General features: G+C 40.6%; 1 protein-coding gene across 1 annotated transcript in view; it reads right to left on the minus strand.

Annotated features, from left to right (window-relative positions):
• LOC134529794 (inactive hydroxysteroid dehydrogenase-like protein 1) overlaps nucleotides 1-12,687 on the minus strand; it is a 59,214-nt gene extending 46,527 nt beyond the window's left edge. Inside the window, exon 1 of the mRNA XM_063364246.1 lies at nucleotides 12,503-12,687. Coding sequence (XP_063220316.1) covers nucleotides 12,503-12,665 — 163 coding nt within the window. The 5' untranslated portion in view covers nucleotides 12,666-12,687. The remainder of the gene's footprint in view (nucleotides 1-12,502) is intronic.
• Nucleotides 12,688-16,533: the final 3,846 nt, after the last annotated feature.

Consider the following 16,533-nt stretch of genomic DNA (forward strand, 5'->3'; position numbering starts at 1 on the left):
GTGGGCACACCATCATGAAGGGCGGCCCTGAGCCTCTTCCTGAGGACTTGGACATTGCCACTGGAGGGCAAATTGCGTAGCTGTAACTCATAGGTCAGCTCATCTGACAGCCATAACTCCGGCTTAAACATACTGCTCGGACGTAAATTACTGCTAATTAAAACAAAAATTTAACACACATGTACGATTCAAACGTACACCATAAATACTCCTCTCTTAACAACTATCTTAATTTTAAATACCTCCTAAGGCTTCCTATATTAATATAAACTACCAACTAACCCCAATGCGCGGGGAGTAAGTCACACTTTCAAGGTGGGGGGGTATGTGCCCAAACTTATTTGCGTAAAGAGTCACCGTACTACTCAGACAACTGCGCGAACGTCCCCTGTCAGGTTGACCTGCACCACCTGTATATGTCCACAAGGGGATTGACCTGCCGCTCGCAAGGTCGTCTCCCACGATGGACAAGGGAGAGGGGTGTGCGGGAGGAACAGGGCCGTGTCGTCGCCCTCAGATAACGGGCGTGTCGCTGGCTCAAGCGGGGTGATGGGGAGGGGGGGGGGGGGACGCCAGCTGAGGCGAGAGATAAGACACGTCTCGCTGCCGGCCTGCTAGCGGACCGGACGCCGCGACTTCTTGCGCTGCGCGCAGACTAAGTCCGCACGGGACTTTAAAACTCAATCATAACTTTAAAATAGAAAAGCAATATAACTACCGGGTGTACCAGCGATCAGTTCACAATGTTATTATTACAAAATTGCTATCACAAAAATTAATTAATTTAATTTTTAAATTTTTTTTATATTTTATTTTAGGTATGCCTACTTTATTTAGGTATGCCTATAGACCAAACCATGCTCTGCTACCAATTGTAACGCCCCTCGTGCCTCAAAGTTGAATTATTTTAAATTAATTAAAAAGAGCCTTGGAAACTTGCTGGGTAAGAAAAATAAGAAAATTAAGTAATTGACCAGAGGTGGCACGAGGTGGAGAACAAGATAATTTGGATCTCCCTGACACAAGCAACTTGGGAGGAGTATGGATCTTTTAAGGGAAGAAGGTATATCTTAATAAATTAACACTACACAAGTAGCTTGGTCTATAGGTTCCCTGGTTTATTATTAAGGAATTTTGTGTTCGTATTATTCAAACCTGACAACAAAAATCTTAGTAAATAACAAAGTTAAAGGGGGCGCCCCAGGAGTAATTAAAACAGTACATGTTACACCTTAGCAAAAATTATTACATAATTAAAATTTAAAAATTGCACCAAATTTGAATGTCCCAACAATTACATCGCTGATTAGTTTTGTTGATTCTACATATTCTTGAGGAAAGCACTGTTCGCTGGTAGGCTATTCATTTGATTTATGTAGTTCGTAGCTAGAAAGTGGGGGGGGGGGGGGGATGTTGATTTCACATTACCACCCGGGTCTTCAAAAAATAACGTCGGGTCGCGGAAACCTCTCTTCTAACGTGACCCGCAGTGGAGGTGCGGGACCACGAGCTGGGAGCGATTTCTCTCTCCAGCACTTCGACCCTGTCTGAAACCCAAATCAAATCCAAAACGAATTAGACTTGCTTCCAGACAGTCCTATACCGTCGGCGCAAAAGGCCAACAAACGGGAATGGGGGGGGGGGGGGGGAAAGGAAAAAAAAATTACTCACCAACCAGGGTGTAGAGTTCGGAGCTCACTAGGTGTCTCGCGCCGACATCAGGATGCCGCGGACCGAGAAATCAGGATGCGCGGACGAAACCGGAATTTTTAGAATTAAATAAGAATAAATAAAAATTTAACTACGCATGACTTTTCTAAAAACTACCTCTGCCTGGCTACTGTACAAACGGGATCACATCCCTTAAGCAAACTGACTACATTCTCGTGCACGCGAAAATCACCGTTCCCGCAAAAAGCCTCTTAGCGCAGAGGACGTAGGTGAGACGAGGTCAGTAGCCGAGGTCAGAGGGCTGAGTGCCCCGCAATCGGCCAAAACCCCTAATTAAATCGGGCGGTAAGGCCCCGGGTCAAAGGAGGGGGTAGGTTCGGTTCTAAGCCGAAAATTTCCGAAGGAGTCCGAGGCGGTCGTGGCAACAACACGACATGCGCGCTCTCTACCGGACCGAAACGAAAACAAAGAACAATCGACTTCTCCGGGCCGCGAGAGGAAAGCATAGTGCCTTATGGCACCGCGACGCTGCCTCCTAGCGGCGTAAGGGGGAACTACTTGAGGTGGTGAGCAGACTTGCCACCAGGTGTCATGAGGGTAAGCTCTGCACGCTGGCGACCAGGCCCGCGGTTACTTTTTTTTGCCGCTAGATGTCAGGGATGTGTCTGTCGGACCCGGGAGAAGGTTTTTGCATCAGGTCATCGTCCCGTCCGGTCACTGCTCTTAGCTTAATTTCTCAGAACTAAAGTGAGGAGGAGAGAGAGGAAGGGGGGGCAGAAATAGCCACTAAGGTGGGAACGCAGCTCCACTGGAGACTGCTTCGTGACGAGACATGCTTTTCTCAGCAGGCCTCTACAAGGTAGCAGCTTGCAGCCCAGGAGCTGCTCAAAGCAGTTTTGGTCATGCAGGGAATTAAAATTACAAACTCGGGGCGTGACTGCAGGCGAGAGAAATTTCAACCGGGCTGACCATGTCCACATTAGACAGCAAAATATCAGATTGGCCCCCTGGGAAGGGGCTTCGGTCCACTGGCACCAAGTTTAAATCGGTGGCGTACACCGGCCTAACAAAAAGTAAATCACCCCCATTAACCACCAGACAAATTAAAAAAATGGAAACCCCAAAAAAAATTTAAAATTATAGAATAAATTAAAAAAGTGACGAAATGCCTAATTTCCGGCACACATATCAGGCTATTGAAGCGTGTCCTGTTAGACAACAGGAAACACCGCACTGAAATGGAAACCTACAGTGGCGATAAACTCTGAGCGAACTAAAAAAAAACGCCGGCAGCGCTGTTGTACGACGTGGTGGTCAAGGTCAAAAGCTGGAACCCGCCCGAAAAAATAATAGCTTGAGCAGCTCGATTAGTGCCGGAACAGAAAGTGCCGAACCATAGAATTACGGATGAAAGACCTTTCACTATGCGCATTGTAAATAACTTTTTTGACGTGATAACGTCTTACAAATCGATGAACGCCGGCTGCACGCACGAAAAATTGTCACGTTCTGCCTGAGCCGAGCGTGCAAGAACCGGCTAACCACCGTGCGAGAAAATCTTCTATAACATCAAACAGGTTAAGGCTGGCTTTTTAACTAATAGTTCGTGATTATATTTAAACAAATTATTTAAATTAAATTTGAAAAACTGTAAATAATATTTGAAAATTAAAAAGTAGGCCTATGCAATTTTTCATCAATGTTTTCTTATGACGTTATCACGTAAAATTATCGTCCGTAAAAAAAATTGTATACTTTTTAATTTTCAAACATCATTTACAGTTTTTGCAAATTTAATTTAAATATTTTGTTCAAATATAATCACGAACAATTAGTTAAAAAGCCCGCCTTAACCTGTTTGATAAAATTGAAGATTTTCTGGCACGGTGGTTGGCCGGTTCTTGCACGCTCGGCTCAGGCGGAACGTGACAATGAGTCATGCTTTTTCATGCGTGCAGCCGGCGTTCGTCGATTTATAAGACGTTATCAGGTCAATAATTTTATAAATAAATCTTATTTTGGACTTATAAAATAGTAACCAATATTTAACCCTGTATTTTCAGGTTAAATAACATTATAAAAAGAGTGTAGTTAATAAATAACCATGCATTTGTAATGTAGCACGTGACTGTAAAATGGGGTCTCCGATCCTGGGTCCAGGGCTCGTAATCGAATGTGAAGGCCATGCTATGGATTCATACCGGACAGCTCCAGGGATTTTGTGTGAAAACCTGGCGTTGTCACGTCGGTATGCCCAGTAAAACCATGGAGGTATTAGTATTACTTCTTACCTCCGTGGTATGAACAACGTATCTGTTTAATACGTGTGGTACCAACATTATAAAAACGAAAAAAAAATATTATTTTCTGTTATAAAAACACTTTAAAAAAAACATTGTAAATATTCGTGGGGGAAACTTAACCTCAACTGTTCCCAATTCCTTAAAAAGAAGTTTATCGTATTCGCCACCAGATAATGTAATACATAGAATATCGTGTGGCATCGCCTCTTGCCACTAGGTGGTTTTTCACGGGCCTTGAGTTGTTCTGGAGGCGGTAAGTGGTGTTTCGGCAACAAGTTTGATACTCCAGTGGCCTTCACGGAGCGAGTTCTTGAACCTGACAGAGCGAGTCGCGGTCCGTCGCCTGCTCAGACTGTTTGCTTATCAGACAACACTGCGACACAGAGTGCCGCAAACTGTATTGTCATCATAGCAGTTGCGGGCCTCGTGGTCCGTATGCCAGCGCGCGCCCGCCCGAATGTTGCGTCGCGTCAGGCCAGCAGCTGTCGTCTGCACCTGCGCGGCAGCCATGACTAGAGACCCGGAAATTTCGCGGATTCATTTAGTCGCAAGCTAGAATGCAAACCTTCACACTCTCGCACTGTGTTCATGATTGGCACGCAGTTATCTGGACACGCCCCTCTACGACCGTGAGCCAACGATGTCCAGCTAGGAGAGAAGTAAGCGAATCAGGTAGTGCCCAATAACAAGGATAAAATTGTTCTCGCTAAGAAATCAACCAATGGGAAAGTAAACGTGGGTCGAGCACACCTATAACTTTGAATTCTATCCTGAGGCCAGAAGAATCCGCGAAATTCCCGGGTCTCTAGCCATTACACTCGACCAGCGAGCGAGATTGTCGCCACGTTGTTTCAACCGTTCTTGCAACGGAGGAAGATTGATCTAAATCATTTTCATGGACATACGCCAATGCTGATTTACGCAAGCCTCTTGAATATGTGTGTGTGTGTGTGTGTATGTGTATATATATATATATATATATATATATATATATATATATATATATATTCCCGTGCACGGTCTGCACATCGGCCGCCTCTGAGAGCGTAAAGCCGGAAGTGCCGTTGTTTTCAACAAGTCCTGTAATCGCAGCGCCGAGCGGACTGAACCAACACTCAACTGATCGCCTGAAGCCAAACACCACAGCCAACCACCCAGTGCGCTGCGCTCCAGGCTGGTGGCTACTGGTGCGTGTGGCCGACTATAAACACATCTGCTCCTCGTCACAGCGCAGTGGTCACGTGTCCTCTCAAGCCACTGGAGTCGTGCATCGGTAGTTCCAAATTCTAATTTGCCGCGCCTCTGGTCGTGCCTGAAACTATGTAACGGTTGCGTTTCCGGACACGTGTTCTTGGACAAAAAGTGCTTGTTTCAGAAATACCTGCTACCCATTAAATTTATGCCCAGACATCTCCGAACACATTGTACACTATTTGCTGAAGTTATAAACGTCTTAGCTCTCAGTATACGGCACTTTTTTTAGAAGTAATTTCGTGAAAATGGAACGTAAACGTGACACAAAGATGGCCGTCCCACACGTAACAACATAAACCCGTATATAGTCACTTTCGTAGACATTAGGGGACATACCAAACGAATGAAACTTTATGATAGCGAAACTACCCCGGGATATATTTGGTGAACTAAAATAGTCATAGCAAAAAGGAATCTCAAGTTTTAATATACTTTAATAATCTCCATCGTCAAAATTACCAGCGGACATCGGTAAAAAAAAATACATATATAAATAATATCTCTGCTCTAAATTGCTACATTTACATTATCTTAACGTTATGTTGAAGTTGGACCACCTTCCATGTTACGTGAACTTCAACTTAACGTCTCAAAATATAATGTTAAATCACGACTTTGCGACAACCACATATCGACACCGCGAAGTTAACGTAACAAGTTCCGTGTAAACTTCGATGTAAATCAGCCCGTAGAGTAAATAAAACATAGAGCGTAAGTATCATGGAATGATGAAGTAATAAGAGGCTTATGCTTATCTCGCTAATATATACGTTATTTATTACGTTTGCGTAGGCAAATTTATCCTCTATTTCAATTCACGATACGAGCCCATGGATGAGACATCAAGTCACGGTTTTTTTTAAATTTTTTATTTAAAATGTTCGGCGGACATGTTTTCGGTCGCCAAAACGCTAATCTAAGATGAAGTAATGAGCAAGTTGGTTTGCGGTGAAAGCGAAAGAACGCGGTTACGTCTTGCGCTGGTAATTGTGGAAAACGACGCGCTGTAAGCTGCCAAGGTAACGTTTCACCACTCGAGAAGCACGGCAGCAATCTCATTCACCGAGTCTTAAGTGCACATTAGTGGTTGGGTCTTAGCGTAGTGTGTCGCCACAGGCGTGTTTACAAAAAAAAATGAAATATTCGTTTCAACTAACGCTAGACACGGAAAAAAAAGCTACCGCTATATTTAGTATACGACCAGACCGCACGTTAACTTAGAAATCTATTACTGATGTTCATGACCAATAAAGAATTATCCGTGGATATTTAATCAAATACTTAAGTGGTTCATGCACAAGAAGAGTCACGATATTTATATATTTTTTGACCACAAGCATTCTAATAACTACAAGATATAGCAAAATATGCTACTCAAACTTTGAAGGGTAGTATGGGGAAATGTGCCTCAATTGTCTGACCGTGTGGTTCGACCATGTGGTTGTCTGATAAATGTGGTAGCGTGCCACACAACAGAAATAATCTTTGTTTTTGTAGCTACTGATCAAGTAGCTTGCTTTTTTTATTCCTGTGTTCTCCTAGAAGTCATGTAAAGTGGCCAATTTTAGGTAGCAAAGTTAAAATATTCTTCTAAACAATCAATTTATGGTGGCTTTCAAATTTGGCAGTCGTTGACAAAAAATAACCCTCCCTGAAATAAAATCCCGGCCACGCCATTTCCGATGCTTCTGGTTAGCGTGATAATCAATAGAGGGATATCAGGGTGATTTCCAGAGCTATTTCTGTCCTGGTTTAGGGACACTGTTTGCTTTACACATTATTATTTTCGACAAATATTTTTTACTGATAGAATCCTAATACGTTTTTAAACTCTTACCTAAGGATTTTACATATTTTGGGTCAACCCTGATATTATTTTCATGCCCACGTAATTATAATTGGAAAATGATTTTGCATTTTAGGGTATTTAAATTTTCATTTCAAAAACCCAACGGAAACAGGTAACAGATATAGTCCCCAAGACGATACACATACATTTACACACTTAAAATGTTTAATGTTTTCGAAAAACATTTTTTTTCAGTCGGATTCAGCTTGTTTACATATTCTCATTGGCTGATGTTTATAATGTCTGCGATCTTTATTGTTTATAATGTCTGATGCAGATTGTAAAGTCTGATCCGTGTGACTTCAAAAGTCGAAGTTCACCAACTCTGGCTAGACACATCTGCAACTGACGTTGCATATCACGTGAACAAATCAACTTTCATGCCCACTTCTCCACCATCAGCTCCGTCAGATCAGAGAGACGTTACTGCACATTATGGCATGGAGTACTCGTATATTACAGCATCCCTTGGGACAGGGAAACGCACAGCGGGACCAAATACAAAAATGGCAAAAACATCAAACAAACTAGTATTGAATTAAAAAAATAAATTATAAGCACGTGTTCTCGAAGTTACTGATTACAAATCCAAAGTCAAAATAACTGTAAACAAAATGGCAGCTTCGATATGATGGCCAGGTGCTATAAAATATATATCAGATTATATATTGGATTTTATAAGTCGCTGATTGCAAATCAAAAGTCAAAAAATTTATAAAAAATATTAAAATCAGTAATATTAAAAACAATTGTGAAACAATTAAAACGCCTTCACAAAACGTTGGTAAACATAGGTTTTTCCAAAGTCTTTTGTTAATTTAATCACTAATTTCAAGAAAATATTTCATTCCATTAGAAAAGTGTTTAATAAACTACATTTATAAAACAATGACCTTGTTAAAAAAAATTCCCTTGTTAAAAAACACAAAGAATTATTTTAAAAAGTATGAGTCGATTTATTAAACTAATTATTACAAACTTTGCTTAGGGGTAACTAATCGGAATCAATGTCAGAATCATAATTCACGTCACAATCAGAATAAACTTAGGAATCGGTTACGATCGTAAAGCTGTTTTTGTTCACTCTATTTGCAACATTTGTGTAAGGAGTATGCAACAAGATTAAAGCATTAACCTTAAAGCTTATCAGGATAAAGATTTTTGTTTCTTCTTTAGCAGTTTCCTGATGCCGGAAATATATGTATCAGATGTTACCCTGAGCCAATTTAAAATATATTCCAAGACTTCACTACATCGCATGTGATGTCATTAGTTCTATAACTACGGCAACTATGTAAAAAATATCATTTAAGTACCAATAGTTAATAACCTATATAGCAGATAAGGCATGTTTATTGTTAGAAAACGTTTCTTGCAGTTTCTAGAGCATGTTATTAAATTTAATTGCAGTTAGTCTGATGCTCGCCAGAAAAATGCGGATGTATGCCACATATCAAGCCAAATACATACTTAAAAGTCTCAGCTGTTCATAGCATAAACAACAACATTATTTAATGATTTACACATACAAGAAGTGGTACTATTGTCTGCTATGCCATTCGTTTTATTCTGTTCAATATTATTTATTATTATCCTAACATTTGGAGTGTATGTAAATTTTACGTTATTTGAAATATTCTTGCAATGGGCTAGCATAATATCTTGGACAATCAAAGTTGCTGGTTTGCGCTGGCTGTCATATATAAAAAAACCGGAGAAAAAGTTACATGCATGGACATCGTTGGACGAAAATAAGCCTTTTAAATCGCCCGTTGCCACTACTTTCCTCATAGCCTAAATGCATGAGATTATGCAGCAGTGTAATCAAAGCACCCGTGGTACTATGGGGTGCACGACACAATCACAAATAACCTTGAGTTGCGAGCCATGGAGCTATCTCTAGAAGCTTCGTCACATCGTGACCATTTCTAAATACATTTTTTTTTTGTGTGAGTCCGTTCGTCCGACCGTGGCGTTTGCAATGCACAGTCGCCGAAACCTCGCAAAACGCCCCGGTTCAGCGACAGGCGAGATACGCCCAGTGCCAGTGTGGATGAAACAAGCTGTCACGAGCCAGCAATGCGGTGGACCGGCTGCACCACATCGCTAACCCTGCAACACGTGGATATGTTACAACCCCTTCGTTTACGTTACGACGACCGGTAAAAGGCACCATTGCGTTGCTGGTATTGGAGTCTGGTTACTGCCTCCTTGTAAACCTACTTAAAGTACTGCGTTTGAACATCAGTGGTTCAAAATCGAGAAACCCAAGATGCACAATTGCACTTCAGGATTAACAATTTCGAAATTGTTTATTCTTTACCTTCCATAGGTTCAGGTGTTTACCACCTGATTGGCAGGGTTCAGTTAGCCACCTTAATAAATTAAAATAAAAGTATTTTAATCCTCCCCAGAAGAAAAATTCCAAAGTTCGGGAGTGTACAGCTGTCGATGTGTGAATCTTAGGTTTGCTTGTTTAGATTGCCTTTGTGATCGTAGTCCGAGTGAACTTTCGACCAGTGATGGTTCTTATCTTCTGCGCACGTGGTCAATACTCAGTCATGATTCGCCAATAGAACTGCTAATTTCAGCTGATGTACCAGAACTAGGCTATCAACGTTTGATTGCAAATCGCACTCCCATAGATAACTTTTACTTTGCTGTTCAATGCAAAGTAGTAATTTGAGGCAGAAAGTATTTCAATGCACTAGTAATTATTAGGGCCATGCAGATTTCGAGGAAAGATTCCGAGATTAGTTGTAAGTTAAAACACTGTAGCATCGCCTGTGTTTCGTGATTGGGTGAATTTCTTTCAGGCGCATGTCAATTGTTACAACACCAATCACAGTAATTCAGTGCGGAAGCAAACGCATCCTGATTGGCTCGGTCAAAAAAAGAAACGACTTCTCCCGCAGACGGCCGCCAATCACAAGGAAGAAACCCCTGGTGCGGGTATACTTTGTTGCAATCTAATAGGCGTTCAGATTTATTCGCGAAAATTGCCTGCCGCTAGTAATTATCAACACACTTTCACAGTTAAAATTTCCTCCACAATGAGAAGATTGTTGATTCCAGGTGCAATGAATACTTCCAGGGGATCTACGCCAATGATTACTGCATTAAAACTCAGGTGTGCACGGTATTGTAACATTTAATGACCTCCACTAGTCGCTAGATGCGTAAATCATTTCACGCATTTTTGACCATCCTCTTGGCCGGTATACGTCCACGCATAGACCATCAAATAAAACTGTTCTGTAGCCGCCATCGTATTTGTTTTTTTTTTTTTTTTTATTAAGCTCGTGTCTTTAGTGTGGCCGTTAAATTCCCATGGAGGTGTGTATAAGATAAATGGCGTCCCCAGGCTTTGAAAGAGGCCTCACCGTATTGGCCGAGAGAGGAACATGTAAAAAACCTCCCCAGGGAAATTTGCAAAACAGAATCGTTAATACAAATTTTTTTAAAATCCAATCTGGAACTTACATTTCGACGATGGTTTTCTACGCTACCTCAAGAAACTATATTCCGGTTGTTCTTGTGAATCCAAAACATTAAATTCCGGTGAAATCGCGTCTTTATGAGCCAATACGAATTTTCTAAGTTTTTCTAAAATGAAATCATGAGAACTCAATTGAAATCGTAAGGGTATTGACCAGCACTTCAAATTAAATGCTAACAACAATTTTATTCTACCTTTTCCCATTAATTTCCACAAATTTCACAACCCCCCCCCCCCCAAACCAACAATACCACCCTTTTCCCTTAAGGAAAATTAAAAATAATTACTTTTTTCAAAAAGAATTTTGAACCTAAGCTGGAACATAAATTTTGACGACAGTTTTGGTGATTTATCTTGGGACATTTTGATTTTTGTTTTCTAATACACTACCATCGAATGATTTTTGTAAATGCTTAAGACGAAATTAACGGATGGAATCGAGTCATTTTAAGTGGCAATGAAATATTAGAATTTTTTTGTAATGAAATAATGAATTGAAATTAAGTCAGAACATAATAAAAATGTAATTTCTTTTTTTTCATTAATGTCCATATTTATAACAGAACACTGATGGATATAGAGGTCAGGACAGGGAACAAAGCAAGGAAGATAAAGGGTCGCAACTCAAGGCCATAACTAACGCTATTATTTTCTATGGAAATTAGAGGACTGCGATGTATTTTTCGGCAACCTAACAACCTAAAACTTATTAACTTTTCGAAAGAAAATGTTGGCTACTTTTTTTTTGTCGTTCTTTGCTGGGAATATTCACCAAAAAATGTTTCAGATTATCTATTTTGCAATATGAAACAACCAAAAACCTTATGTTAAAGTGATTTTATATTTTGTTTCAAAACTTAAAAACTGCATAGCCGAAAGTATGAGTAATGAAAATAATAACTTCAGTTTCAATTACAAAAAAAATACACACATGCACATGGCAGCCATTGTTACCAAGATAATTCAAAATTGTCAAAAAAATTTCCCAAAGTATAATAGTTTGCAATTATACTCGAAATCCCAACTACGTTAATACACCATTCCGTTAATTCTGAACTGAAAATGCCGATAAAATTCCTTTTTGACGTGATAACGTCTTATAAATCGATCTACACCGGCTGCACGCACGAAACAGCATGACTCATTGTCACGTTCCGCCTGAGCCGAGCGTGCAAGAACCGGCCAACCACTGTGCGAGAAAATCTTCTATAATATCAAACAGGTTAAGGCGGGCTTTTAAAAACCAGCGAATTAAAAAATTAGATATGACTAGAGACCTGAAAAATTCGCGGGTTCATTTCGTGTTATGTTAAATTTTCAATTAATTATACCGTAGTGCAGCTTCTGTCATTGGTTCTCTGTTAATCTGGAGGACTGAGGGCCAATTAGAGACCCTCACTCATAGAAGTGTCGAATCACAGACCACCCAGTCGAGACGACTCACAAGTCAGCAGCCAATGAACAGTTGGCATTTGCCCGAGTGTGTAGAGGATATTGGAGTCTATCCTGGAGGTCATTGAACCCGCGAAATTTTTCCTGTCTCTAGATATGACGTTATCACTAGAGACCCGGAAAATTCGCGGGTTCAATGACCTCCAGGATAGACTCCAATATCCTCTACACACTCGGGCAAATGCCATCTGTTCATTGGCTGCTGACTTGTGAGTCGTCTCGTCTGGGTGGCCTGTGATTCGACACTTCTATGAGTGAGGGTCTCTAATTGGCCCTCAGTCCTCCAGATTAACAGTGAACCAATGACAGAAGCAGCACTAAGGTATAATTATTTGAATTTTAGCATAACACGAAATGAACCCGCGAATTTTCCGGGTCTCTAGTTATCACGTAAAAAATTATCGTCCGTGAACCGACTTCAAGTGGTTGGTTTGTTGGTGTCGGCGGGTTGGCAGCGGCGGCGCGGGGACGCACCTGCCCAGCAGCCGAAGCGCGCCGCCAGGTCGACGGGCGCCGGCCGCAGGAAGGGCAGCAGGTGCGCATGCGCGACCGTCAGCAAGCAGCGCAGAGTGTCCCGCAGCAGCCAGCACAGCAGGCCGGCCGCCGCCAGCGCCGTCGTGTCGCCCAGAGCCACCATCGCGCGCTACTGGCCGCGCGACATCGGCGCCGGCGCTACTTTCTCCGCCCCCCCTCCCCCCTCCTCCTCCCCTAACCCGGGAGAAAGGCGCGCCGACCTTCGCGCGGCCCGGGAGGGGGGGGGGGGGCGGCAGAATCGTTACAATACGAAACTCGGACACGAAATAAGCAGGATTCTTCACGTCCGCCGCCATCGAACGCAAATAGCAGCACGAAACAGCCGGCAATTTCGAACTATTAAAAACGGCTCCGATAACAGCGAAAACTACTTGAAATAAAAAAAAAACTCCCAAACCCCGGCTTCGGAACTGATTTCCTAAAATAAATTTTATTAAAATACTGTCAATCTTGTTAAAATTCACTTAAAATTTAATACCATGAAGCTCCGCACACGTTAGAAGTTTTTACTTCCATGGAATTTCTAAAATACTAACATGAAACATTTTTAAACACATGTTATAACACTATGTATATGTTTGCATATTTGTTTTTGCTTAAACGACTCAAATTAGTCTGTAAATAATCAGTACACACAAGCCATAAGCTTATCGACCCGATTCGACATTATTATTATATAATATAATTATATTATAATGTTATTAAAAACGTGAAAATAATTTTACGTGAAGAGATTCGAACCATGTCCTTTTAGGTTACCAAGCGCGTGCTATGCCGCTGTGCTACTAAGCTTCTTGGGAATTTAGAATGAGTATATGTGTTAACCCTTTATAGGTTACTGGTATATATATTTACCACCATCTCTACCGGCTAAACTGTTAGTGGTAGAATAATTTACCGAGCTCCTCCAAGTTCCTCTGGCAACCAACAGATAGCATACAAAGCCACAGTAGCTTGGACGACTGTAGCATCTGTCTGAGGATCTAGGGAACAATGAAGCTGTTCCCTGAATATAAACATTAAATGTTTGTTGCCAACCTTTTGCCCTTGCCCTTGAAATTATTTTTACTATGACTGTTTTAGTTTCATTTGGCTCACCAATACGTTTGATATGAACCCTAATGTCTACGAAAGTGACTATATACGGGTTTATGTTGCTACGAGTGGGTCCGCCATCTTGGTTACAAATTTCCGTCCATCGTCTTTAGTTCCGTTTTCACGGAATTAATCCGACCAAATGCCGTTCACCGAGAGCTAAGATGTTTACACATCAGAAATCATATAATCAAGAATCAACTCATTTCGATGGGAATTTACTAAGTGCAGTCTATCCTGAAGGTCATTGAAACCGCGAATTTTGTAGGTCTCTAGTTATACCTCAGTGCTGCCTCTGTTATTGGCTCACAACTCCCCTGGATGACTCTGGGCCAATGAGAAACACCCAACCGAAGCTTTATCGAATCACAGGCTGCTACGCTGGGACGTTTCACAAGACAGCAGCCAATGAGTGGGTGGCATTTGACCAAGTGTACGTAGAACTATGGAGTTCATCCTGCAGGTCATTGAACCCGCGAATTTTTCCGGTCCCTACCAATATAATGTCATGGTTACTGCTGAAGTCTCTTAGTTGCGTTTTGCACGACGAGAGGACTGCGCGCCAGTTCGGGGTCTGGCGCTTAGAGGCGATAACTGCGTCGCTGTTATCCTCCAGATAGCACAAACTCACCCCTGACCTGACTAGGAGACCCGTAACATGTTGGTTGTTGGCCTCGTAACACACTGAAAGAAATTAGTGCGTCATCAGTAACAAGTCACAAGAGCTCCCCCCCCCCCCCCCAAGAAAGAGGTTGCATTCCGAAAAAAAAAAAAAAAAAATGCCATCCGCTTTCCTGACCACTCCAACATTTTCCCCTTCCGTTTTGAGCTGGATACGGCCTTGTTTTCCAATACCTGTTCGTAAAATTATGCAAGATGCAAAAACGCAACGCCAGCAAATGCCAACTTTTCAAAACTTGTTTGCGTTCCGGCCAGCACTCCCGCCTTCTATTCTTTGAAAGTGAAGCGTTACGGAAACTTTACAAGCTGCAGGAATATGTGTATAGAAGGCCCGCACGTCGCTTTTTAACTTAACTGAACCATCTCGCAGTGAAAGCAAAAAGATCGCAATTAATTCAAGAACTTTGCACGTTTTCGTGGAAAAACCATCAACCATCGAAGCCCATCCAAGAAATTTATTTCCACAGTTTTACAGGTTCAGGTTGGTGACTTCTTGTGACTTGCGTGTTTTGTAAACTGCTGTAGTTTTCTTGCGTTTGTTGCGCGTTGTGTGCTTGCGCTATTGTGCTTCTTGCGAAGTTTAAAAACCAGGCCAAAATTCCATTTCACACTCCCGAACTTTCGTCTTCAACTATATTCGACAATGCATTTGGAAGGGTAGAATTCAATTAAATGTAGCTTAAAATGTTCTTCGTCAAATGAAATTTGATAGATAATTTCAAACATGTTTTCAATTCTGTTAAATTATCAAAGTTTTTTTTAACTGTAATACCTGTAACTATCAAATTCAAAGTTTATAAAAAATAAAACTAATGAATTATAGTTTTGGATGGAAAAATGAAAACTTTTATTTTTACGTGTCCCTTGATATTAAAAACAAGAAAGTTTTAAATTGCGTTAATACTTATTTCATAACAAAATAAATGTCTTGCGAGCCTTAAAATGTTATACACATGATTCGCTTATTCCAGATTCATTACTTTAAAGGCAGCATCCATATGAACAGTATTTTACTTTAAGACATGACATCTTTAATTTCCCATGTCGACTTTATCATTTTTTTAAGATTCGATGAGGCGAAAACATCTGCCATTTTCATTTTAGTTGTGCATGATTATGATTTGTTGATTCTGTCAAACATAAATTCAAAATTTCAGAACCTTTCCTACATAAAATATATATATATATATATTTTTTTTGGAAACTCAAGTCATCCAACGTGTCAAACAAGCATGTCTAAGCTATTGACGTTTTCAGATGACGTCATAACCATCCAATATTATTTGAGAAACTGCATTGGAAGACGTTGGAAACGAAAGTTCCACACCCGACTAGGCTTTTTGGGAGACATCAGCACACGCTTCAAGTGCCCAATAGCCCTTACTCGCAAGGCAGTGAACGCTTGCGTTGCGATACGTGTGCATAGGTACGTAAAAACTTTAAACGGTCAACCTGTAGTTTTACTGTTATAAAATGTGTAAAATCGTTCCATGCAAAGCCTTAGGTGTTTCCGTAGATATTCAGTAAGAATAAAATAGTTTGATTAAATGCTACATGTCTTGAATTATCTAAATATATATATTTTTTTCGCACAATACAGATTCAAAATATGTTCAGTAATTATGTAAAAAAAAAACTGTATTTTAACTCTCTGCATCCCAATTGAGCACCAGGTCGGCGGAATTTGATAGATATCAATTAGATATATTACTCTACATCCACTAGTATAATACTAATGACAACCACCGAGTTGATTAACACTGAAGGATTTAAACGGGCCTTCGGTAAAGCACCCGAAATATTTCGGGAGGTGACCCCTTACGGAAATTAAAACAGAATTTGTAGTAGAACTTACAACCTAGGTCAATTCGTAAAACGATGATATTCACCTTTAAAAATCAGTTTTCGAAATGGTTTTTTTGTAAAAAAAAAAATACAGAAAAAATATTTTGAATCAAACTACAATTCCTAGAGTTGTGTTTTATACAACGTGGTACTGCACCCTAAGAACAAATTTCTAATAATGTCCCTCCCCTTCATTAAAAATTATGAGGTGGCGTCCTCTTATGCTTACAACATTTGTTCTTTTCAAAGTTATGAATATTTCATGCTGTTTTATTTAGAAGTATGATCTAATGAGCAATTACTCCTTTTGTTTAAAAAAAAAAACTCCCTAGTATGCACCATTTGTGTGA

The sequence above is a fragment of the Bacillus rossius genome, chromosome 2 (assembly GCF_032445375.1).
Source record: "Bacillus rossius redtenbacheri isolate Brsri chromosome 2, Brsri_v3, whole genome shotgun sequence".
NCBI classification, from domain to species: Eukaryota; Metazoa; Arthropoda; class Insecta; order Phasmatodea; family Bacillidae; genus Bacillus; species Bacillus rossius.